The sequence below is a fragment of the Pyxicephalus adspersus genome, chromosome 5 (assembly GCF_032062135.1).
Source record: "Pyxicephalus adspersus chromosome 5, UCB_Pads_2.0, whole genome shotgun sequence".
Taxonomy (NCBI): Eukaryota; Metazoa; Chordata; class Amphibia; order Anura; family Pyxicephalidae; genus Pyxicephalus; species Pyxicephalus adspersus.
Genome location: NC_092862.1, coordinates 129,475,074 through 129,501,068, shown reverse-complemented (window position 1 = coordinate 129,501,068; position 25,995 = coordinate 129,475,074). Strand labels below are relative to the sequence as shown.

The window sequence follows — 25,995 nt, the reverse complement described above, 5'->3', positions numbered from 1 at the left end:
ATTTCTGTTACATCTCTAAAAATGTAAGTGATGGAAATTTCCTGCAACATAACAGACTGCAAATGATTTTTAGTGTATCCAAAACCAAGGCTGGGCACACACGTGCGATAATTGTCGTTGGAAAGGATCGTGAAAGATCTGAACAATGCATGAACGAGCGCTGTACATACAGCACCGTTCTGTTCTATGGAGAGAAAGAAGGGGGAGTGGTACCCTGCTATGTTCTATCCCCTTTACTTTCATTACGATTGTTCATGGATCCGCAAGGACGAATGTGTGTACGTAGCCTTATACTTGCCTGTGTCCCAACCAGTAAAATATCCAAGATGGCACACCACCATTTACAATCATGTCCTTCCTGGCTGGCTTGCATGTAATTCCAGTTATTCTAGATTTGAAGCCTTCATGGATAAGTTTTTATTCCACACCTCATAGAAATAAACATGCACAGACAGGCTAAATATTTTTGACAAGTGATGTGCTATAGACAGCAATATAGCAGAGGGTTGGAGGACAGGCAAGTATAAAAGTATAAGAATGGGGGGGGGGGGGGGGGGGGGTGGATCAAAAGTAACTGCACCAAGGAGACAGGGTAGAAAAGATGGCAAAGTTTGTAACTTTTTGCACAGGAAATGCCCTGCCCATCCACATCATTGAACAGACAGACCAGCGTGATGTTTAATTATATACTAAGCCTGGTGATCTGAGTCAGTCCCTGGTTTCTTCTATATGTTAGACGTTGCAACCACAAGATCTCGCTGCCATAATTACTGAAAACCTTTACATTTTACAGCTCTTTTTGTAGCAATATAAAGTAAAAAAATTAAAAAAAAAAAAATCTCTGGCCACTGGCCATTATCAGGGAACATGACAGATCTCATGTTCCCTGATAATGGCCAGTTTGCAGACTCTGAATCCCAAGACCCAGGTATTGACTTTTGAAGAAGGTGCAACTCCAGGGCTGCAGATGTTTACGGCACCCCAGACCTTGCGCCAGGTAATAGCATATTGAGCCCGATGGGAGCTTTGGAAATGCCAGGAAACCGGTAATTATTCCGGACAGGTTTTCCTTTCACAGGTTATATTTAGGAATCCAAATAACTAAGCAAAGTCATTAACAAACTACAGAAAAGCATTTGATTAGAATGCAGTGCTTGCAGCTGCGGCTCCTCATTCCCTTGTGCGAGTGTGGATCAGAAGACATCCCCTAAAAGGCCATTAGAGGAAAAATAAAAAATGTATCAGGTCCACCATGAGAACTGAAATGTACTTTTCACCAGCACCACTGGAGTTACAAGATCCAGCAACACAACAGGCCAGAAGAGAATGACTCAATCCATTAAGTGCTCCTGATCAATGCAAAATGTGCTTTGTAATTTTCATATTCACCTCGCTGAGCCTGAAACGTATCATTACCAGCCAGGGAACAAAATCAATTCAATAGAACAAGCAGGTCAACCTTCAGGGGCCTTGCATGGAGGATAAGAATTGCTGACACACTATTCCTCTATTGTATTTCTTTGAAGGCGGTGTAAAAGAAAAGAGGCAGCTGAAGGAAACTACTTTAAAATGTGAACGTGGGCACTTGTCCGCATTATAGGAAACTTGCAGCAATATTTCAGTGACGGGTGATAGGGAGGTTCTTTTCAGGGAAATGTAGAAGTCAAAGTCCCCTTCCATTTTACAGGTGACTGCCCAATGTTACGGGCTTGTCATGCTGTGATCACTTACAGAAAGCACATTTAGTGATAACATTCAACGTGATAACATGGCTGTACAGAGGGAAAGTTTCAAAAATTAGTAAAATAAACCAAGAAAGAAGGAAAGAAACCCAATTGTGCACTTTTTAAGAATACTAGCTGCCTGGTTGTCCCTGGCTTTTACTTAAAGACATAAATCCATCAACTTCAACCACTGGGGAAATAAACATATCCCAGATATAAAACCATAAACACATGGTTGATCCAGAGGAAGGCAAATAAAAACCCTGGTTCAATTTGCTCCAACAGGGGAGAAATAAAAGTCCTTCCCTATTCCATGAGGCAATCCGATGTTCCCTGCATCAACAGTCTCCATTATCTTTACTTTAAAGCTTTAAAATCCAGTGATATTCTGTGCTTCTAGAAATCATCCAGCCTTTTCCTAAAGCAATCCTTAGAACTTGCTGAAACTACTTCCTGAGAAAGCCAATTCCACATTTTCACAGACCTTACAGTGAAGAATCCTTTCCTTATCCAGGGCTTGAACTTCTTTCTCCAGATGCAATGAGCCCCCTTTAGACCAAGCAGATTAAGATAAAGTCAGAACCGCAATCCCCAAATCAGAATGCTTGTAGGAAGTCAGTACTAAAAGTATCAGTATCAGCAGCCAGGGTGGTGGAGTTTTTAAGCAGGAAAGATCAAAGATGGCAGGGGCTGGAGACTACTTCCCTATACCTATTAGATTGTAAGCTCCTTTGGGCTGGGACCTCGCAAAAATGTAGGTTGTCCCTGATGCAAACCCATTCTTATTGAGCAATGCATGCCATTGTGTTTCCGCCTTCCTGTTTTTAAGTAAAATGTGCCATGAGAAGATGGGGGCTGTCACTTCTGTTATTGGCTTTGGAAAATGGCAGTCACCCAGCTCCTATGCTGAACCATAATTTTATGGGGACTATTAGGAAATGTTATTGGTGTTTAAGCAGCTTCATATGCCTATGATTCCTCCTGCCTGGTATGTGAAGAGGAATAAGATCTAAAGCGCTGTTGCCTCTGACCGCCATTTTTAGAATATTTAAGTCAGCACTATGCTGCTCACTGTTCTCCTTGCTGGAGACTCATCATGAGGAAGCAAAGCTCTGCTGTTAATTATTATTAATAAATAATAATTTAAATAACGCCAACATATCATGCAGCACTTTAGTCACATCACTGTCACTCAAAGGGGGTCACAATCTAACGTCCTTACTACAATGTCCCTTTTAGCTGGGCGCACCACCCGGCACTTTTCAGTAACCACCCGGCTGTTTTTAGGTGGTTACTGAAGAGCTTGGTGACAATACAGGGGCTGCCACCCACCTATAGCTTCTTGCCACCCAGATTTAAAAAATTTCTGTCCAGGGTCCACAGTCCAGGGACGATTTTAGAGTCAATAACCTATGTTTTTGGGATGTGAGAGGAAACTGTATTTGCATGGGTTTCTTCCAGGCACTGCAAACTCCTTACAGAAAGGGCCAAGACTTGAACCTGGGACCCCAATACTGCAAAGACGAGCCATCAACTGAGCCAACAGAGCTGATCACCTCCAGACACAGACACGGTGCAGTCCTGGCATTTCTTTAACTATAAAGGACCCAAGAGACCAAAGACAATGCTGGTGTCTAATCCTTGGCCCTGTGCCTGCCTATTTTTGGGCACCGCTTCAGTTCCTCTTTATTAACATACATGGCCCTTAAGTATATTACACTTCTTTATCTTACAGATTTTGCAGCTCCTCGCTTTAAGATATATTTCCTTGTATTAGATCCAAGAAGTCTGCATTTTCTGGGGATATATTTTATGAACATAGCTTATGTGCAATCCACCGAGGTTTACCTAGCAGAAAAATTGCTTGTAGTAACAATGAATGATTTGTAGTTAGCCCCATGTGCAGACCGGCTAATCTCTGTGCCGTCAGTGATCCACTGCTCCCGGGTTGGGTGGTTATGTGGCATGCTGTAATGAAGTAGAATCAGAGAGCCGGTATAACATGGAAGAGGAGATTAATCTGTCTGGCTCGCTGTCTGTTTATGTACAGCAGACAGGAGAGGGCAGAAACCACATTAGCCTGCCAGGCAGCACAATACAACAGGATGCGTTCACCTCCAGAGTCACACAACCTTCCTAGCAACACACAAACTTTATTCAGGGCCCATTAACACTTGTCCACTCATCTGCAGAAAAATGCTTTCATTTTACAGTATGAAACTGCTATTCTATACTAAATCCTATTCATGACTATGTGCCTGGATCACATCTATGCACTGAAGCTGCTTGAAATACATCAGCACCACAGAAAATCCTGTTTTTCCTTACTTTGCATAATGAAGAAAAGAAATACAAATGCATGCAGAACAAATGTGCTTTACTGTATACATTATGCATGAGTGCAAAAGATCTCTATCACAGAAGAATCACCTGGTAGACTATCACTTTTTTAAAATCAGACATTCAATGGTAAGCAAGAAGTGAAATTCTTAAAGGTTTTTTTTTTTTTTTTTAATATGTCAATGGAAATTCACTGGAGCAAAGATCTAGATACACCACATATGTGCACAAACACTCACAGATAACAATGCAAAGGCACATTTACATTTCTGAGTTTCCTGCCAGCTTTCTATAGTTCAGTATTTGATACAGTACAGCTTGCAGCATCTGCAGACTCCTTGTGCAAGCATGATTCCTGCCTGTACATTAAAGGTGCGCATGGTATATGTTGGATATGCCACAAGAATGAACGTATGTCCAATAAAGATAGACGAAGATCTGGCAACCGTATGAAGATAGCAGTGTCCATGATAGAGCGAGAACTGACAAGGGTAATAAATGCAATCAGGCAGTTATGTTTATTTTATTGAAGGGAAATCATATGTCCCCTCTATATAACCTAACTGAATTTGTAGTTCACCATCAGGCAGGGCAATATTGCTGCAAGTGACAGGTAATCTCCCTTCTGCAATAATCTCTTCTACTTGCCCGACTGCACCAGGTATGTCAAAAAAGCTGAGCTGTACATGCTTTGGTTGCCAGGATAGCCGGTAATCCCCGTTTCCCCCTGTGCATGCTGGGAACAAATTCCCTCCCATGGATCTGCCCAGTGCAACCAACCAAGATTGTAAAATGTCCAAAAAGAGGAGAAGGGAGATGGCGGAACCCTGCAATGTAATAGGGTCTTATGAATGAGTGTTGCAGGTTCCACATTAAGGTTAATTTGACAGGCACTGTTTTCCTACGTTTGCAATGCGGTCAAACACAGGCCATGAAAATCCCAGAGATGCAAATTTAGGCTTAAAAGGCTGCATTTTTCTTTTTAATTTTTAGATGCAGATGGTCCCATTGAAATACATGAGATTTGCAGGCCAAGCAGGGTAGATGCTTCAATATACAGATGGAAGAAGCCCAATACTTACGTTATTAGCAGCAACTGACGGTTTCTTTGTTGAATAAAACCTTCAGTGTATTTGAATGCTATGTTTTACTTACTCTATTTCTTTATGTATTGTTTGAAATAAAGTAGTATAATTCTTAAACAGTATCAGTTTGCCATAAAAAGCCACTTTCTCTTTCCTCCTATATGTGATGCACTGGCTTGGCAATTCAAAAAGTTACAACTTAGAAAATTTCCCCTTGGGACAACTCCCCTCCCTTAGATGCAATCTTTAGCAAATTCATCCTTGGAATTTAAAAAGAACAGGTCCAAAAAAAGCAATGTTGAGTAAAGTCTAATTGTGGGTTATACATAAAATGACATGTTTACAGAGAGTGTTATACAAAATGGTTAAATTATGTTATGAAGAGCCTTGTGGGAGGATATACACAACCAATGCCAGCTACAGGTCAGGGTCACCAGAGGAACATACAGTACAGTAGACTCCATGCATTTCCCTCTTACACAGGACAATGATTCACTACGTTTGCATTGTTGGCAATGAACAGGAAGTATGTCTCAACGAAGAAAAATTGGAGGGTTTGTGAACAATTAGTCCGTGCTTTAGGTAGGTGATTCTCATGGTATCTTATATGGCAACTGCAAACTCCAGAGTGCATCACATGTACAATATAGATCACCTACCTTCATCCTTAAGGCTATATACAAAAGTGCAATAATTCTAATTGGAAGGGATCTTTCACGATCCTTTCCAATTACAAACATGTGCACTATGCATGAACAAGCTCTGAACATACAGCACCATTCTGCTCTATAGAGAGGGGAGGGGGGAGAACGACGGAGCGCCACCCCGCTGCACTCTCTCCCTCCTCACTTTCATTACGACCGTACGTTGACCATCATCCATGAATCCGCCAGAATGGTTGTTTGGACGATGAGCCCTGTACACATGCAAGTTTCTCGTCTGATATCAGCCCTGAGCTAATTATCGGACGAAAACCATTGCACATGTGTACCTAGCCTAAGTTGTGTGCGTGCACAGAATAGCAAAAATGTTGCCAGAACACATCCAGATCTTATGATGAATGGGTGCAATTGTGATATTATAGTGTTGAGATATTGCCCTCATCCAGATTCACCTCAGTTTTTTTTTGGGAGGGGACAGGGAGGGTGGTAAACTAAAAAGATGTTTACATTATGCCTAGAAAGTATAGTTTGGTCTTGAAACAAAAACATGTGTCTGGGTGGTGCAGCAACAGCAGGAAGTAAGCCAATGTGTCTACATCTGTTCTCACGGCAGAGCCTACAAATGAGCTCTCGGCAAAGGTCTTTGATGGGCCGTTTCCTGTTTCTAGGGTGAAAACTAACTTTCCACTCACTATACCCTATGCCAAGCTCACACTAGTATAATAAACAGCATGCTGAAACAAGACAAATCATTAAAGCCAAGAAAGTTCCTTTACAAAACAATACACAAGACAACTAGGTGACTTCATTGGAAACGTACACTTGCAATCTTTGTTAGCGTTTTCTTCTTCACATCAGTGCAATGTGTGGATATGAACATCTGCCCCTTACACAAAATCAAACTAAAAAGTCCATTATCAATAATGCTTTCATCCAAAGATTTTCCAATTAAATTTTATAAGAAAATCGGTCAATCCCAAGAATAGGAATCTAGGGTGAAAAACCTCAAGAGGAAGGATGATTTCTGGGCTGAGCTGCCTACAGAGTCAAGCCAAAAGATCAGAGAATGCAAAGTCCTGCACTATGCCAGCTGGGAGAACTTTACGTAAAAGACACACAGGATATACCCTGTTTCCCCGATTATAAGGCACTCTCCTATATTTTTTGAAATGCCAAAATATGCCCTGGGTCTTATTTTCAGGGGATGTCTTATTTTTCCATGAAGAAGACTACAGTACACATTTATTGTTGAAAGTCACTCATGGCCCTGGGTCTTATTTTCAGGGGATGTCTTATTTTTCCATGAAGAAGACTACAGTACACATTTATTGTTGAAAGTCACTCATGTGCCATTGATTGTCCCCTTCTGATCACTCTATGCCATTGACTATCCCCTTCTGATCACTCCATGCAATGATTGTCCCCTTCTGATCACTCTATGCAATGATTGTCCCCTTCTGATCACTTACCGGTAATTAAGTGTAGGGATCTCCGTTAGGGCAGGGATCTGCAGCTTGCTTCCTGGTGCAGAATGCCAGCTTGTTACTTTCAGTTTCACTCTGCACTGCAGCCAGGAGGAGACACGCGCTGCAGCCAGCATCAAGGAGACACACACAGGATCGGATATGGGGGGATGTCTTATTCACGGGTGAGTGTCTTATTTTAATTATTTTTTCAAAAATCGGGGGTGGCTTATTTATTGGGGATGACTTAAAATGGGGGAAACAGGGTATTACAAAGTTGTTTTGCCTAGAGACACACGGTAATTGTAGAGAATGATTTCCTAACTTGCAGACCTATTGATAAGCAATTGCAAAAATGCCAGATGCGGTAGAAGTTCTCCTTTTACATGCTTTCATGTACAGGCATGACTACATAACTTTATACATGGCAGGAAACATATTCGCATCAAGTAACAAAAATGTATGTGTTTGATGCTAACTTATATTAATATCTGGAGATCATGCGTTCCCCAAGTGGATTCCTACCATACAAAAGTACTAAAGCAAATCTATACTGCTGCTTTGACATACAGGACCCCATGCGTGCTTCTGTCTCCCATACGGGACCCACTCTGCCCTGACATAAGTGGCTCCCAGCAGAAAGCTGCCCGTTACAACTCCATGGGAGCTAAATAGTCCACCGTATGCAACCTCAGTGCAAAGGGAGACCTGCAAAAAATTCTCTGTGTCTTGGGGTATACAGTGCCAAGACTTTAGCAGCAGATCCTTTAAGCCCCAATTCCAAAAGATGGTAATAAAGCCCAAAGCATCCAAAAGCCTATGCAAAAATAGTCTGCAAAAACCTACTTACCTATTTTAATAATTGCCAACCTTCCTAAGGCTACATAGACACGTCAGATGATTCTCGTCCAATTATCACTTCAGGGCTAGTATCAGACGAGAATCTGACAAGTGTACAGTTCTCGATGAACGATCGTAATGGAAGTAAAGGGGGACAGCGCACAGAAGGGTGCCACTCCGCCGTTCACCCCTCCCCTCTCCATACAGCAGAATGGCATTGTATGTACAGCGCTTGTTCATGCATCGTGCAGTCATTTGTCGTTGGAAAGGATTATGAAAGATCCTTTGCAATGACAGTTATTGCACTTGTGTACATAGCCTTGCATGTCAGATGATTCTGGCTGGATTTTCACTTCACTAATATCAGACGAGAATCTAACATGTGTACAGTGCTCGTCCGACATTGGATCCATGAACGACAGCAAAACAGGTGAAGGGAAGAGAGTGCAGCGGGGTGCCACTCACTCGTTCTCCCCTCTCCATAGAGCTGAACGGTACAGTATGTACAGCGCTCAGTCTTTGTCATTGGAAAGGACTAACTAAAGATGATAGAAGGAACAAGATACTGATCAACATTACTGTATGGGATTCAGTAAAACAATGCAAAGAACAGCACCATTCACTATCCAACCAGTTCTTAAGCCGCATACACACGTGCAATTATAGTCGTTGGAAAGGATCTTTCACGACTAAGCACTGCACGATGCATGAATGAGTGCTGTACATACAGCACTGTTCTGCTCTATGCAGAGGGGAGGGGGAGAATGACATAAAAACAACCTGTGGCGCACTCTCCCTCCTTTCCTTGCATTACAATCGTTCGTCGTCCAACGTCCGTGGATCCGCCAGGACAGTCGTTCAGACGATAGAGGACAGCGCTGTACACACGCCTGATTCTCACCCGATATCGGCCCTGAGCCAATTATCAGGCGAGAACCACTGGAGGTGTCTACGTAGCTTTAAACTACTGCAGTCAGTTCCAGTACAATATCAGACAAAACAATGCACTGGACAATGCTATTCTGCAATAGCTGGCTATAACAATAGATCCATCTGTGTGAGCACATAAGAGATAAGATGCATGTACTGCACACCTTGCCAAGCCATTATGCTTCTTTCATGGCGGAATCTAACAAACAGGCTTCGCACTTGTAAAGAATATGAGGCTTTGTGCAGCAAATTTTACCAGTCATGCTGTCAGGCTTACAAAAAGAAAAAAATATATTCTTCATGTATCCATGCTAAAGCTAATGCTGAGAATATCAACAGATTTAGTGAGAAATGTGCAGAATCTTTGCAGATGGGAAGTTAAAGGTAGATCTGGAGGATCAGGCTCCTCTAGTCTGTCTGCTGTGCTAGAGGGTAAGAAGAAGCGATCAATGCATGATAGAGTACTTACCGAGAATGGGGGAAAAATCTTATGGAGCTAGTTGTAATACAAGCAGTTACATTTCAAGGGTCATTGTGTCAATCATTAATATTTTACTCATAGTGAACACTTATTGACTGGGTTATGCGCTGAGAAATTTTAAGCTTCCTATTCTGACCTGGGTCTATAATATACAACTCAGCCTGGTTGGCGCTTTCATCCAATTCCTCCGAATCCCTGAGCCAGAATTAGCATGCAGCTCTGGTGTTCCATGAATGGGTTACAGTTAGTGGTTAGCTTGTTTCAGGTTTTTGACAAACTACTGAAACCAAAAGATCAGCTTTCCACCCAGGTAATGAGCATGCTTCAGAATGAGAGTAAAAATGCAACATTCATAATCTTACAGTATAGATCGAGCATGGGCAAACTGGCCCATTTGGCTTTTTAATCCGACCTGTCAAATATTGGTACAAAATTGTCCACTGGCTAAAAAGCGACCAGTGACCAACAACATTGTTCCATTAAAATGGAATGTATGTTTTCTTTTAGTTAACAGCTTTTACACATAGTTTATAAGTTCATACAAACACTCTCAATTCATCTGATACTGGCCTGCCCCATTTGTAAAATTTTAAAACGAATTGTGGCCCTTGAGCGAACAAGTTTGCGCACCCCTGGTATAGAGACACTTTAATGTGAACCAGTGCTTTGCCCATTCATAAATGTTTTGAGCAGCCCAGTAGGAAGAAAAGTCCCCAACTCTTTTCTAATCCCAAGATTGGATTTGATGGTTACACCGAATGCCTGGTACAGCGAGCAGTACCTTTATTAGTATGTACCGAGCTCAGGAATAAAACGGATATTTCTACCAAAATATAATTGAATAAAGACAAGGGTGGGACTGCTCCTTCCAAAAAGTTGGTGTTAAAGCACAATTTAGGCTTCATTTTAAAAAATGTTCGATTTGGCTGATCATTATTGCAGAAAAGGACAGGCGATGTCCCTTTGCAATAACCCTTACCCGTCTAATCACTCCACGAACAGGTCACAAAAAGCAACAGCTTTAATTACCAGGATACCTGGCGATCCCAACTTCCCCTGTGCTTGTTGCAACTGAAAAAAAAACAATGTTACTTCATCTTGGCATGGCCTGCAAAGACATCTGAAGATCACAAGGAAAAACAAAAATGAAGAACATGGCGACACTCTGCAACAGGACGGGAGAGGCGAGAATAACAAGATTTAGTTCCACTTTAAGGAAAAACTTAAAGGTTCATGGTTGGCAGTGCAAAAACGAATATAGAAAGCAAAAGAAATCCACAACCAACCAGGTCTCAGTTTGTCAGTCAAACAAAGAATTTCAACTGTCATAGTATAGTGACATGTATACCTGTGCAATCACACACCCAATTTATCTGGTTTATATCAGGGAGTGCAAAGTTCATCAACATAATGTGATATAACTCAGGCTAACGAATCATATCGGGTACAAAACCAGAATTCTAACTGCATGCAATGGGATTCTTCATTTATAGCCACTACATTTTGCTAAGGTTTGGAGTGAATGGATTCGTAGGATCTAAAGTTGGCTCAGTGGTTAGCACTGTGGCCTTTGCAGCCCCTAGGACACAGGTTCAAATTTCAGCCAGGATATTATCTGCAAGAAGTTTGTATGTTTTCCCCATGATTTGAATGGGTTTCCTCTGGGTACTCCGGTTTCTCTCACAGCCGAAAACATGCCGTTAGGTTAATTGGATTCCCCTGAAAAGTTGGCCTGAAATTCCCCTGAAAAGACTGTATTATTTGCCATACAGCTAGTTACATGACTATGGACTTGTACAGCGTTGCCTAATATGTTGGTGCTATATAAATAAGAAGTTGTTAAGTCCTTACTTTTAGTACCCATGGAGAGAGTATCAAACAGGGGTTTAACACATCCTAAATACCCCAGGGTTCCAGAAATACAGATGAAGAATAAACAATGCATTTGCTTGGCTGTATAAGGACTTGTCACAAAAAGATCATCACAAAAACATTTCCATAATTCCATAAATGTTTGATACAGCGACATATTTCTGATGCATTTTTTGCTGTGTGTTGTTCAAGCACGTTTCAAGTCAAAACATTTTGTAGTTTTGGACAGAATAGTGAAGAGCTAAAGCCGACTGCCAGGTATTTCGTTTGCTCCATCTGTCCAAATGAAAGCAATCCCCTCACTTTCTGGAAACAAGAGTAGAAAATGAGAAAATTTCTCCAGAGGAAAAGGAAATCCCTTCTGACTGTCTTCATTGCATTGGAAGATTTCCTTTCAAATTCTTGTTCCAATGACAACATTTTGGATTTCCCACAATGTTCGGTTCCAGCAACAAACGTCACAAGAACATGATACAGAGTGCGAATCTGGGATGAACAGGAGGCACAGCCCGCAATCTGATGGGGTTATAAATGAAAGTTTTGGCTTCCCTTCCCTAGAGATGGACTTTTGAAATATCTGTATATGTAATTCTATATATGTTATAAATATATTCTATATTCTAGCACTTCCAAGTCATTTTTATAAAAGCTAAAAAGGTCTAAAAATGCAACATGAGGTCTTATAATAAAAAGCCTTTTCCTTCGCTATGTACCACCCACTAGATTGTAAGCTCTTAAGGGCAGGGTCCTCTCCTCCTCCTGTATCACTGCCTGTAATTTGCAACCCCTATTTAATGTACAGCGCTGCGTAATATGTTGGCGCTATATAAATCCTGTTTATTAATATTAATAATAATAATAATAATAATAATAATAGTTGTACCACTAAGAAAAGTGGCATTTTCTTTAGCTTGGTAAATTATGTAAAGCTGGAATAATTTTGAGCATCCTATTATGTGCAAGCAACAATCTTTCCTTACATAAGATTTAGTTTACTAAGTGAAATATCGTTTTTTACGCTTTATTGCCATACAGTTTTTCTCCACATTCTCTTTTGCATATGTGCTATTTATTTCCTTCAGTTACTTCCTGTCTTCATGAATTTGCTCTAGTATCAGTAGCACATTATTGCTCCAAATCAGCTTTCCGGCAGTGACAACAGGAGAACACACCTGCACAAAGTGTGTCAGCATGGACACATGTCTAAATCTGAGGGTGTGATGAGGTGAACCACAGTGCTCAATACCAAAAGTGTCTGAACACCGACTTCCATGGAGGGGTCACTGGGTTTTTTACAAAGTTACATTAACACGTTAAAACGTGAGTTTAACAATTCATGGATTCTGTACTTGCAGCAATATTAAGCTGATTGTGTTTATAAGCAAGGGCTGAACATCTAATACATATTCTTAAATGCAATTTTAAGAGGTGCATTGGTCACCACTTCCATATTTACAGAGTACAGTTCTCTGAACACAAGACTTAAAGCCCAACTTTTGGATCAGCAAAAACCTCCCATGCATTGGGTCTAACCCAGTAATTCCCAACCACTGTACAATGGAACCCAAAGGTTCCTTCAGCAAGGAGCATTTTGTGCCTCTCGGGTAGGTTTAATGGACAACCATGATCTCCTGGTTGTAAGGGTTGAAACTTTCCCAATGATCAATGTAAGAAGCATTCTTCTGTATAAACACCACACTAATGTACTGTGAGCCATGAATATAGTAATTATAGAAGGGGTTCCATGAGACATTAAAGTTGTTTCAAGGGTTCCTAATGTTAAAGTTTGAGAAACACTGACCTAACCTATCACAGGTTAACTGCTTTATCTACATTATCGATCTTTCCACAGGGGTCCATCCATCCAACCACTACCAGGCTGTGGATGGGCCCATACAATGGACCCTGCACTATAGGGGATTGTGCTAATGCCACATAGGCTTATTAAAGAGAATACAGGGACAGGTCACAGAGAGGAGGCCAAGGAAGTGCTTAACTTTTTAAATTTTTTTAAAGCTGGGAAGAAATAGTAGGTGGGTGGCAGCCCCTGTATTGTGACCCAACTCATCAGTAACCACCCAAAAACTGTCGGGTGGTTGCTGAAGAGTGCCGGGCGGTGCACCCAGCTAAATGAGGCTGGGGAGAAGACTGCATGAAACAGTGTTTTTTAACCCATTTACTGTACCCAGACATAAATGAACATTTAATTTCTTGATTGACAGAGATATTCCTAAAACAAAGGAGGATTTCTGCTGAACTGGAACACACGAAAATATTTTCATCTCTGGAAAGAAGCTTTCCTGATTAAATCCAGCGACAGATGAATGAAAAGCCTTGTACACATAGCACCTGATGTTCTATGGAGGGAACGAATGAGCAGCAACCCCGTTGTGCTCTCCTCCCTTGGCTTACATGGCGGTCATTCATAGATCTGCTGTGAGGGATCCATGAACATCCACTTTGTGAGGCCGCTGTCAGATTCTCGCCTGAGATGGGCACAATCGTTTGGGTGATAAATTATCCAACGTGTTCCTATAGCCTTAGGCTTCAATACCCACACACAAGAAACTTGAAACAACATTCCAGCACCTAAAACCATGTTTTCTGATTTACGTAAACAGAATTTGCTACAACCGGCAACAAAAACTATTGACACCACGCAGCCGGCGGACCATTGCTTGACAACTAGAAACATTTCAAATACTTTGAGGAAGCGACAGACCGCAGTGTGAGATTAGCTAATGTGCTGAAACATTACGCATTACGTACCATCTGACCAGGTTCCTGTATTTCTACAGCCGGTCCTCCTAAAATATACTATGGGGAGGTCATATATAATGAAACATTACAACATTCACCATGCTAAGGTTCCCTTTATCGGAATAATGGAGAAGACACTGAAATGACTCCATAGGTTACCAAGAGAAAGCAAAGGTTTCATTTTATATATGTGAATACTGGAAGTTGACAGACTGAACATTATTTCATAGAACTGTGTTAAAACACCCCATACCACAAACATGCAGACATGACCGAATATAACTGTAAAATGTCACTCCGGAGTAAAAATTCAAAAGTTCAATGCGTTCTTTTCAATTAGTTTGAGCTATTGTTTGACAGCAGAATGGTTTTGTTATAAATATATAAAAAGACAAAAAGAAAAAAAGTCATATTTAACTACATTTTAAATCTGGATTATTGAGTCCTTGAAGGCAAAAACCAGACTGGGAAAAATGAACAAGCAAAACTATTTCTTCCAAGGGCGTAATATGAAATCATATTACATACAGCTGTTAGTCAGAGTTCCAATAAGGCTTGACAGGGAAGTCGATTTACTAAAAGGAATAGGGACTGTTCACTTAGTACAGGGAATTTTCTCCTTGTAAATGTTCATTGAGCTACATAAGATAGGGAGGGAGGTGTTCATCATTAACCAATCATGTGCAAGCAAAACAATATTTTTCATTTCTTTGTACATGATTGAGCAAATGTTCTTCTTACTAACATTGACTTACCAAAAATTGAGAATAAACCTAAATATAGGTTTGTGAACAGCCTTGGCTATTTTAGTAAATCAACCCCAAAAGTCTTTGCATGACATTATATGCCAGGGTTTCCCAACCAGCGTTCCATGGCACCCTAGGGTTCCTCCAGAGGTTGCAGGGGTTTCAACCAAGCTAAAAAAACGTATGCGTTGAACACTTGTACTTATGAAAATAACTTTCATAGCAAAGTATATATATCATATATAGTGTATGCCCAGCATTAGTGTTGTACAAAAACACAATTATATCTGAAGCTAGCAAAGACAACTTTGGAGGTGACAGAAAAGATATGTCTTAACCTGTTGGCAGGCAATGCTATAGTATTATATTATAGCATTACTTTTTATAGTACTAATATATTATTACATAGTATCATAACATACTACAATAAAACAGTAACATGTAATATTATATTACAACATTACTTTATTATAGTGTCACATATTACCATTATAGTATTTTTATATTCTAGCATTACTTTATTATTGTATTATATTATAGTATCATAATATAACAATACATATTTACTTTTATATTGTAGTAATATAATAAAGCATTACTTAGTATTACATAGTATCATAATAGAGAGATACATTATGGTATATTGTACTATTATATTAAAGAATTACTTTATTATAGTAGTACTGTATTGTACATTACTATTATAGAACTTTTAGGTTCTTGCATTACTGTATTGTATTATAGTATCATAATATAGTGATACCTGTTACTGCTATATTGTTGTATTATATTATAGCATTACTTTATTATAGTATCACTTAGTATTAAAACAATACATATTACTTTTATATTGTAGTATATTATAGCATTACTTTATTTTAGTATTACATAGTATCATAATATAGTGATACATATTACTGTTATATTGTAGTATTATTATAGTATCACATAGTATTACACATTACTGCTATCATGTAGTATTACATAATATTTTATTTTAGTATTACATAGTAGTTTAATTTTAACATTTGGGGATTTCTTAACAGTTGGAAATCCCAAAGCAATTTTTATGACTTGAGGAGGATATAAACATTTGATATATGCCCATAGATCTCCCAACATATAATAAAGTCCCTGGACAATATCTGTGTACAAATACCAACATAAAGGAGCTTCTTCCATTACAGACGGGAGATGTGAAAGCCTAAATGATGATTTACTGTACTCGCCCCATGCTTGGCTTTGCCTCTACATGTGCTGCAGGTCAGGAGGGCGTCAGGAATGCATTCCCAGGAGGGAAGAAGAAGATCAGCTTCCTGAAGACCTCCAATAAATCAGGATCACTTCCCCTCTACAAGCAAACACTAAAGAGCATTTCTACCAGCCCAATGCAGCGAGCGCCCCAGCACATCCCCCATACCCCAAGACATCGCCCCCTCTCCAAACCAAAGGGTAGAATGAGCCACCAAGGATAAAACACATAATTAGGAGTTCTCCCAGTTCTGTCTAGACATCACAGGGACACAATGCTGATCTGAGATTGCTGTAATGTGTGCCTTACTGTTATGATTACAATGCATTCTGATTGCCTTAGGGGGGGAAGGAGACATGAAAGCTTTGCTCATCCAAATAGTAGGGGTACCCTTGCTGGGTGTTATTGCACCCAAAGGAGCACACAGGGCTATGACTCATAATTAAAGAAAAAGGCACACCCTGTGGGCAGAGCAGGGCTACACCCCCACCCCTCTCCCTGGTCTCCCCCACATAGGGTGCGCGAGGTGACTGGAAACATAAATTATCAGGGTTATTATTCACAGAAAGATTTGATAGCTTAAACACGCGGGCGGGTGTATGAAGGCCTCGCTCGGTGAGGACCCCCCCTGACCCCGCACAGCAGCAGCCCGTACTTCCTGTATTTCGTGTGCCCCTCCCCTCCTGCCAGCCATTAGCCAGACATGAATCAAGCAGCTGTCACCTGGATGTAGTTGCTTTCGCAGTAGTCGGCCACTCGGGTGAGGTTCTGGTAACTCTCGAACAGAGCCCGTTTGCCGGCCGGGATCTCCTCCTCTAATAACATCTGCAGCTCTGCCATCTTCTAGCCGTGTGCATCTCTTCCTTGTACACCGGAGGACAGACAACTGAGCGCAGACCCGCCCGCCTGCTATTCTGGGATTCCGAGCCTCGTTTTCAGTCACGAGTGGCTCCTCCCCTTTTCCTGCGTCCTGCCGGCCTCCGTATACTGAGCGCAAAGCATGCTGGGAATTGTAGTCTGTTCTCAATACTCTTTTCTCTATTGGCATGGTGAACTAGACAACCATATTCACCAAAGCTCACACTTGTCACTCATTTTAAATAAGTCGTCCCTAATTTCTAGAAAATTTGCAAATAAATCCCTGTTTTTTCCTGATTTGTTATGTAATGCTCTTAAAAGTGGAACTAAACCCCAGGTCAACTCATCTTTTTTCGCTCCAGCGCCACCATATTCCTTCTCTTCTTTCGTATCCAGATGATCTTTGGTCATCTTGATTGGCTGTGCCATCTCAGGACACACAAGGATCCATCCTAAAGGAGCAGCACGGTGGCTCAGTGGTCAGCACTCCGGCCTTTGCAGCGCTGGGTCCCAGATTTAAATCTCAGCCAGGACACTATCTGCATGGAGTTTGCAGGTTCTCCCTGTGTTTGTGTGGGTTTACTCCACATACTCCAGTTTCCTCCCATATCTAAAAAACATGCAGTTAGGTTAATTGTCTTTCCCCCAAAATTGTCCTTAGACTGTAATAAAGACATATGACTAAAGTAGGGACATTACATTGTGAGCCCCTTTAAGGGACAGGTAGTGACATGACTATGGACTTTGTACAGCGCTGCGTAATATGATGGCGCTATATAAATACCGTGTAATAATATCTAACATAAATTCCACTGGTTGCTGGCCATAAAGGAGCAGAAAAAAACTCTTGTCCACAGCATATGTGGTTGAGTAAATGACATTCTGCAGGACTGACACTTCGCATTTCACAAAAATGCTCAGTGTTGTCGGCCCACAACAGGGCCGACAACAATTAATCTTAAATCTATTTTGTACTGTATTATATTCTTCCTGCACATTATTTTCTTTCCCAACTCTTGCATACTGCTTGTGGGTATGTGAATTCGCCTGGAGCCAACTATTTTCTTCTGCATTGGGATGTATTGTTCCCCAGCATGGGACTGCTTCTTCTTGAGGCCAATGACATATTTTAAAGCAGAACTAAACCAACTTTACTCATCAAAGGGCACTGCCATCTTCTCCCTTCTTTTCTTCTGCATCACAAACACGGAATCGTAACTTCCACAAGAGTTCATTCATTCCCGGCATGGACAGGGGAACCCGGGATCGGGAGAAGATGACAGTTCCGCAGTGTGATCGGGAATTTAAAATGGATTACTGCAGAAGGGACATCACCCGTCCCTTTCTGTAATAATGACCTAGCTGATTCAACATTTTTAATAGTGGAAATTAAGTTACACTTTAAGAGGAACACATCGCACATCACTAATATCTTTGAGAACAGTGGAATTAAAATTGAAGGATGAGGGTAACCAAAAAATGGCTAATTTTCCTAGAGATCTCTGTGGCACACAAGTACAGTTTAAGACAAAATAGGGCCCTTTGGCAAATATGAACTGGGGGCCTCAATTGTACGGTACTCCCTCCACCACTACCATTCTGTCCTTAGGGGTCCTGGAGAAAGTGGGGGACCTGGGCACCCGCCACATGTTCAAACTTTTATAAAAAATAAAACTTCCATAGCAGATTTCTCAGGGGACAAGATAAAAGAAATAGTTTTTGTTTATTTTAAAAAAAATGCAGACCGCGCTGTAATACCTACATATAATAAGGAGCTGTCCCCCACATTATTTGCCCATAAGATGCCTCCAGTCCACTGGCACATCCTTAGAATAAAAAGTACACTTTGCATCATGCAACCATCCTGAATCTTTTGGAAAAATGTAAGTGTTCACTTTAAAACATAATATACCAATGGAAGGTGAAAATATGCAAGTTGGGGGGGGGGGGGATGCGGAATCCAGTGTTTGGCTTTAGGACTCCCTTCTATGGGATAAAATGTTTTAGTTGTTACTATAATGTTCACTTTAAAACATAATATACCAATGGAAGGTGAAAATATGCAAGTTGGGAGGGGGGGGTGATGCGGAATCCAGTGTTTGGCTTTAGGACTCCCTTCTATGGGATAAAATGTTTTAGTTGTTACTATATTGTTAAAGTAGATACCTTAAAATATTAACGAGATGATAAATGGCACCCACAAGGATAGAAGCCTTAGTTCCAAATACATCACCTAAATGTTCCAGAGGATGTGGCTAGGAAGGCACTATGCTCTATTCCTGGTGGACTCGCTCCAAAGTCCTTAGATTCTGGATTAGAGTCTATAATTGTATTAGTTCTTTTACTCTTTTACAAGTGTAATTTGCCAAAGTGTCTTTCCGAAGCCTTATTGATGAGATCAAGGAGAATCCTCATAAATTATGTATTCCTAGAGGGTAAGATAGCAAACGCCAGGTCCTGGAAATTGCCTATAATCAACTTTGCCAAAATAGGACTAATAAAACAAGATTGATGAGATAATGATCAATGACAGGCTATGGACAATAAAGGATAAGTTTGGGATACCGGAAATAATATAATGGACACTTGAATGAAGTAGATTATATATTAATTAGTAAAAATTAATATAGTAAAAATTAAAATTAGTAAATATTAATTAGTAAAAAAAAAAGGTCTGAGTGCTAATATTAAGAATAAATAAAGAACAACATGTACAAACTCATAATTTATATATATATATAACCAATGTGTTCTTTCATTGAAAAAATGTTGGTTATGCAGCCAGTCCTTGCTGCTGATAATTTTATGGCACTACTTCGTATTTCTGGCTGAACACTACAGGACAGCAGTCAGAAGGAAAACTACATCTCCTTGCATTGTATATCACGGTTGTGGGTGTCGTATTCTCAGCTCTCTACAGCACAATGGGGTGACTACAAATAAAGGGCGTGATTTAATAAAGCTCTCCAAGGCTGGAGAGGATACACTTTCATCAGTGAAGCTGTGTGATCCAGCAAACCTGGAATGGATCTGGTCCAGGATTGAAAACATTTGCTAAAATTAATTCCAGATTTGCTGGATCACCCAGGTTCACTCCTGAAAGTGTATCTTCTGCAGCCTTGGAGAGCTTTATTAAACATGGCCCAACAGGTGAATGGAGCATGAATTGTAGACACAGAAATTAAAGTGGAACTATAGGCAGCAGCAGATATGAAATGTTCCTTCTACAATAAAACAAACCTACCTGTTTGTTTGCAGTCTTTTACATAATGTATAACGTGCATCACAGCTCACTGTACAATCCTGGCATACCTGTGTGCTGGGAATAAATAAACTCCCATGCGCTTGCTCAAGAATTATATCATTCCAACCTAGTCTATCAACATGGCTGAACATTCCAAACTCGGAAACACTCCAAACACCTGTAAAGATGAAATCGGTGAAGAAGAAAGGGGAGGTGAGTTTAACTAAAGAATCTTGAACAGGCAGGTAAGTTTGTTTTATTTTAACAGAGACATCACTTGTCCCTTCTGCAATAAACAATCTGCCTGCTCACCATTTTTTATGTTTTAAGTTCAGTTCCAATGTAAGGATAGCAGTTCTCTCTGCAAAGGTCATTAAGTATTTATGGGGATTAATTGAACACATTTTTCAAACAGAAGGAAGAAGAAGAAATGTATCATTAGGACATAAAGCAAACATGCATTTTTCAGTTTTTTTTCAGTTTTCAGCTTTAGTAACATTTTACATCCAACTCTGGCCCTATGCTGGGTCATTCTCCTATAAAGTGCTGCTTGAGGACAATGCACAGGGCACTTCTCTGAATTATTGCCAGTGATTACAGGTCAGTCATTGTTACAGAGTGACTACACATTGTACAGATGGCCTTATTAATATGTGTGTGTATCAATGCAATCTTCCTAACTTGTATAACCTTTTATTTGGATTAGAATTGTAGTGATTAGCTGAACTGCTGTACTTGACCCTTGTAAATTCCTGCTTACCAAGTGTTAGAAGTGGTGATATATAATTATATCCTGCAGCACTATGCATATCAAATCACCCTCTGATAATTGCAGCAATTTTTTTGCTCTTGTGTTTCATTTTTAGTATTACACAGTATTGAATTTAAACAAATAACAAAAGCAACAAAAAAATAATTAAGATAGCTGTAAATCCTAATGAATATTTGCCGTGTTGTTTCTGTCTTTTCTTTCATCCAATTCCCTTTTATCAGTAGCATATCAGCCCTGCTAATTTTTGTAGATTGTTTTCCTGCAAGTAGACCAGCAGTTGGTGCATGGCATTTCTTGGAGCAGACTTTCTAATGGTGTTACATCTCGTAACTCTTTAATGACCAAGACAAACTCTGCAGTTGTTTATTTTTGCATATGAAACCACAGCTTGCTCCAGAAGTTATTGAATGCCTAGGCTCCATGAAGTTTTTTTTTTTTGCTTTGTTTTTTTTATTAATTCACAGTGAGGATTTTATACAGTAACTGACACTATGCTGCTTAATAATATGTTGAGACAAACATCTGTCCTAATTGCATTTATTAAAAAAATGTTCAAACTTACATAAAAATTCAACTTAAGAACAAACCTATAGTCCCTATCTCATATGTAACCCAGGGACTTCCAGTATACACATTTTGTCAACTTGCAACAAAAAGTTCCTAGCTACAAATCTTTATAGCAGGATCATCAGATACTGTTTTAGATGAAGGTACAGGTTCAAACATTAAAAATAACTTTTTTTATTATTATTATTATTATTAATAAACAGGATTTATATAGCGCCAACATATTACACAGCGCTGTACAATAAATAGGGATTGCAAATGACAGACTAATACAGACTGATACAGGAGGAGAGGACCCTGCCCCGAAGAGCTTACAATCGAGGAGGTGGGGGAAGTAACACACAATAGAATGGGAGATATGTAGTGGTGGGAAGTAGTGATGGTTTCAAAAGACAGAAGAAGACGGGTAGGCAAGTTTGAAAACTTTAACTTTTAAAATTACATTGTAATTTAATGCAATTTCATATCATATCTGGTATATAGTAACATTGTATATAATATCTTATATAAGGCTGTGTACTTAGATATTCTGAAGACTTGCTAGAGCTCCAGTCGTCAACCCTTCAGACCTCACAGACCACTAAATTCATAATTTTAAACCCCGCAGACCATTATTATAATTTTTTTTTTATAATTTTTTAAAAAGATAAATACATTTATAAAATAATGATCAGAGAACTTCCATTTTATTAATAAAAAAAGCACTTAATAAATATAACAAAATTATAAATGCTTATAAATTATAAATGCTTATAAATGCTTATGTAATGATAACAAAATCTTTAATGCTTGTTTAATTGTAACAACATTTTTAAAGTTAGTTTAGTTATTACAAAATAATTGAAGCTTATTTAAGTGTTACACATTTTTTATTGTGATATTTGTTTCTGTTCCAATGACGATACTGCAAGACGAAGAGCTGTATTTATTTCCAGCCAAGACAGGTACTGAGTTTTAATTGCTGTGTCAGATAAAAATGTGTTTTTGCAGAGTGTCAAAATTTTTCTGCGGACCACTAAAAGTTTCTTGTGAACCACCAGTCAACCAATGGACCCCTGGTTGGTGACCACAATGCTGGAGGAAATGGTCAAAGGTTGTTTTTATGGAATGGTTGGAAACTGGGGTCATGCTTGTAGGAAGGAGTTCCAGACTATGGACTTTGGTACAATTGACTGCTATAGATCATTATTACTGGTTCCATTACTAATCAACGCTCAACTGACTGAGGGTTGAGGGTCATAATGGAAACACCAACCTGCTCTTGGGCCATTGGTTGGGTTGGATACACCTAGCTGTATCTCTGTTATCCTATCCACTAATCTCTTATTGAGCATGCTGTATATGTTAGGCACACTGAAAACCTCAAGAACTTTGACAATGATATTTTTGTTGAAATACATATTTGGTACTAATACTTAAGTCCTGGTTTCCAATATAAATTTTCCAAAGTGATGTAACACTGCCACTATACATCAAGGAATCACATTGTGCCTCCTATTTTACCATCCAGTTCCTTGTGGAACACTGGTTGTTTTAATGGGCTAACATTATTTCTGAACACCATGCTGAAATGGTCTCTTAAATTACATTCTGCAATGTTCTATACGTAGAGATATTTTTTTTGTTCCTCAATTAGTTGAATTGTGAATGCAAACTATGTCAGCACTTCCAAACTGTGAGAACAAAAGCCTGCTGGTAAGTGTTTATTACTGGTCAGCGCCCACAATAGCGGATGATTGCTGGATAATTGAACGTTATTGTGAGAACTGATGCAAAGTGACTTTTATGACAGAGCTATGGAGGCGTGGAGGAAAATGTAATCTATTATTAGATATTAGGAATGAAAAATATAAAGCTCCAATCTGAGTATTTCAATAATGTGTATCAGTGGAAAACATGCAAGTTATCAAAAAGTATAACTTTAATGGTATAGGAAAATAGTTAACAATATAAACTCTAAAGTGAAACTCAATACAAAACTTTTTCTTCTTTATATAGAATAGGTAATAATTTAGGATTATTATTATTACACAGTATTTATATAGCGCCATCATATTACGCAGCGCTGTACAGAGTCCATAGTTGTGTCACTAACTGTCCCTCAAGGGAGCTTACAATCTAATGTCCCTACTATAGTCATATGTCATTAATGTAGTCTAGGTCAATTTAGGGGGAAGCCAATGAACCTAACTGCATGTTTTTGGGATGTGGGAGGAAACCCACGCAGACACGGGGAGAACCTGCAAACTCCATGCAGATAGTGTCCTGGCTGGGATTCGAACCTAAGACCTAGCGCTGCAAAGGCCAGAGTGCTAACCCCTGAGGATTGTGGTGTGTTGTCCCAATGGCTAACACTCTGGTCTTTGCAGCACTAGGGTCCCAGGTCTAAATCTTGGCCAGGACGCTATCTGCATCCAAGTTTGCATGGGTTTCCTCCGGGCACTCCGGTTTCCACCCACATCCCAAAAACATGCAGTTAGGATAATAGGCTTCCCTTTAGACTGTGTTAATGACATATTACTATAGTAGAGACATTAGATTGTGAGCCCCTCTGAGGGACAGTTAGTAACATGACTATGTAAATGCAAGTTAATAATAATATTTTGTCTTTGGCAGGGACTGATTATTCACTCATAGTCCTATTGCAACAACCATAGTGATGCTGTAATTTATTGTTCTTTATGCTGGACTTTATTCTCTTTATATTTTTATAGACAATCCACTAAAGGGCTGGTGACTCCCATGTTTTGGTCCAGGAATGGGAGCAGATGTTTTCGACTAATTTGTAGCGATAAAACCTTGCTGGGGACCAGTTAAAATTTAGGGCAGCCAATCTGTGCCTACCACATAGATGACAAGAAAGCAGCTTTTGCTGGTATCCTGGGAAGGATCCCTTCTAAAATGTAAGTATGGGCAGCACAGTGGCTCAGAGGTTGGCACTCTGGCCTTTGCAGCGCTGGGTTTGCATCTCTATTTGCATGGAGTTTGCAGGTTTTTCCTGTGTTTGCAAGGGGATCCTCCTACATTCCAAAAACAGCCACTCCCCCCCAAAAAAAGTACCTAGACTGTATCAATGACTTTGGTAGGGACATTAGATTGTGAGCCTTTTTGAGGGACAGCTAGTGACATGACTATAGGCTTTGTAAAGTGCTGTGTAATATGTCAGCGCTATATAGATACCAGATATTAATATTCCAGTGGTGATGGTATCCCTTTTAGTTAGGGAATGGAGGGGGGGGGGTAATGTTAAATTTAGGTATTTGTTCGACTTAAAGCCCAATTGACTTCTGCCATACAATGAGCAGCCCATTCAAGGCACAATGCAAATCTATCTTCTACCAATGTGAATTGGCCTAAAAGAGAATCTATTTTAAATAGGCACTGTAGATACATTATTTTGTTTCAAATGTTATTGATTATGCTACAGGATGTTAGCAATATGTTTGCATTTTGTAGTATTGTATAAGGTTGATCAAAACATAAATATATCCATGCAGAAACAAAATGGTAGGACAGTTGTTACATTCATAAGGATTATTTATGTCAGGGATGTCCAAACATATTGCAAAGAGGGCCAGATCTGGTGACATGAAAATGTGTGGCGGCACCATGTAGCACATACTCAGGGTTAGTGTGGGCGTGACTTGCAGGGGTCCCACACAGCACTCGCCCACCAGGGTGACGTGAGGGATTCCCTGTGCACGGTGTCAGTGCGGGCTCCCTGCAGAACAGGTTCTTGGAATCAGAGTGGGCGTGGTCTGTGCGGGTCCCGCACAGCTTACGCCCACTCTAATGACATAGGGGATTCCCTGTGCACACATGGGCACTCCCGTCCAGTCGAATATGCCCGCTGAGTAGCAGGACGATAAATGTAAGGTGGTTGATTAACTCTAATGAAATATAAAATAGCTTTTTTGTACTAGTGTATTTTTTACTGTGGTCAACGGCCCTGGTGGGCTGCATATTATTGATTTATGACAGAGGCTGCGGGCCGGTGGAAATCTGGACACTGGCCGCAATTGGCCCCCCGGGCCGGACTTTGGACATGCCTGCTTTATGTTATTCATTGTTACATTCATGTTACATACATTGATGATGGGAATGTTCAGTAGCAGGCTTTAAATAGAAAGCTGAAGACATCTGCTGGTGATAGGGGTATATACATTAGAGTAGGAGAGGTATTATATTTTTGAAGAGTTGCTTTCCTAGTTATAAAATAGAATTAGTATGCTGTTTAGCATTATGTGTAAATCTGGCATAATATAATTTTAGAAAAACTAACGCCTCCTTGTGAGACAGCTTTTACGTGACATCATGTCGCTGATAACTATAAGTGCCGGGATTTGGATTGTTGTATTTGTGGCCACTCCCTAGTTATGTCATCTGTGCAGAAATTCTT

At 39.9% G+C, this 25,995-nt stretch overlaps 1 protein-coding gene across 13 annotated transcripts in view; it reads right to left on the bottom strand.

Moving 5' to 3' along the window:
* The window catches only part of ABI1 (abl interactor 1), a 68,816-nt gene extending 51,730 nt beyond the window's left edge, over positions 1–17,086 (bottom strand). For all 13 annotated transcript variants that reach the window (XM_072412692.1, XM_072412698.1, XM_072412693.1 and 10 more), the window contains exon 1: positions 16,879–17,086. In XM_072412692.1, the coding sequence (XP_072268793.1) occupies positions 16,879–16,995 (117 nt within the window). In that variant the 5' untranslated portion in view covers positions 16,996–17,086. The remainder of the gene's footprint in view (positions 1–16,878) is intronic.
* Positions 17,087–25,995: the final 8,909 nt, after the last annotated feature.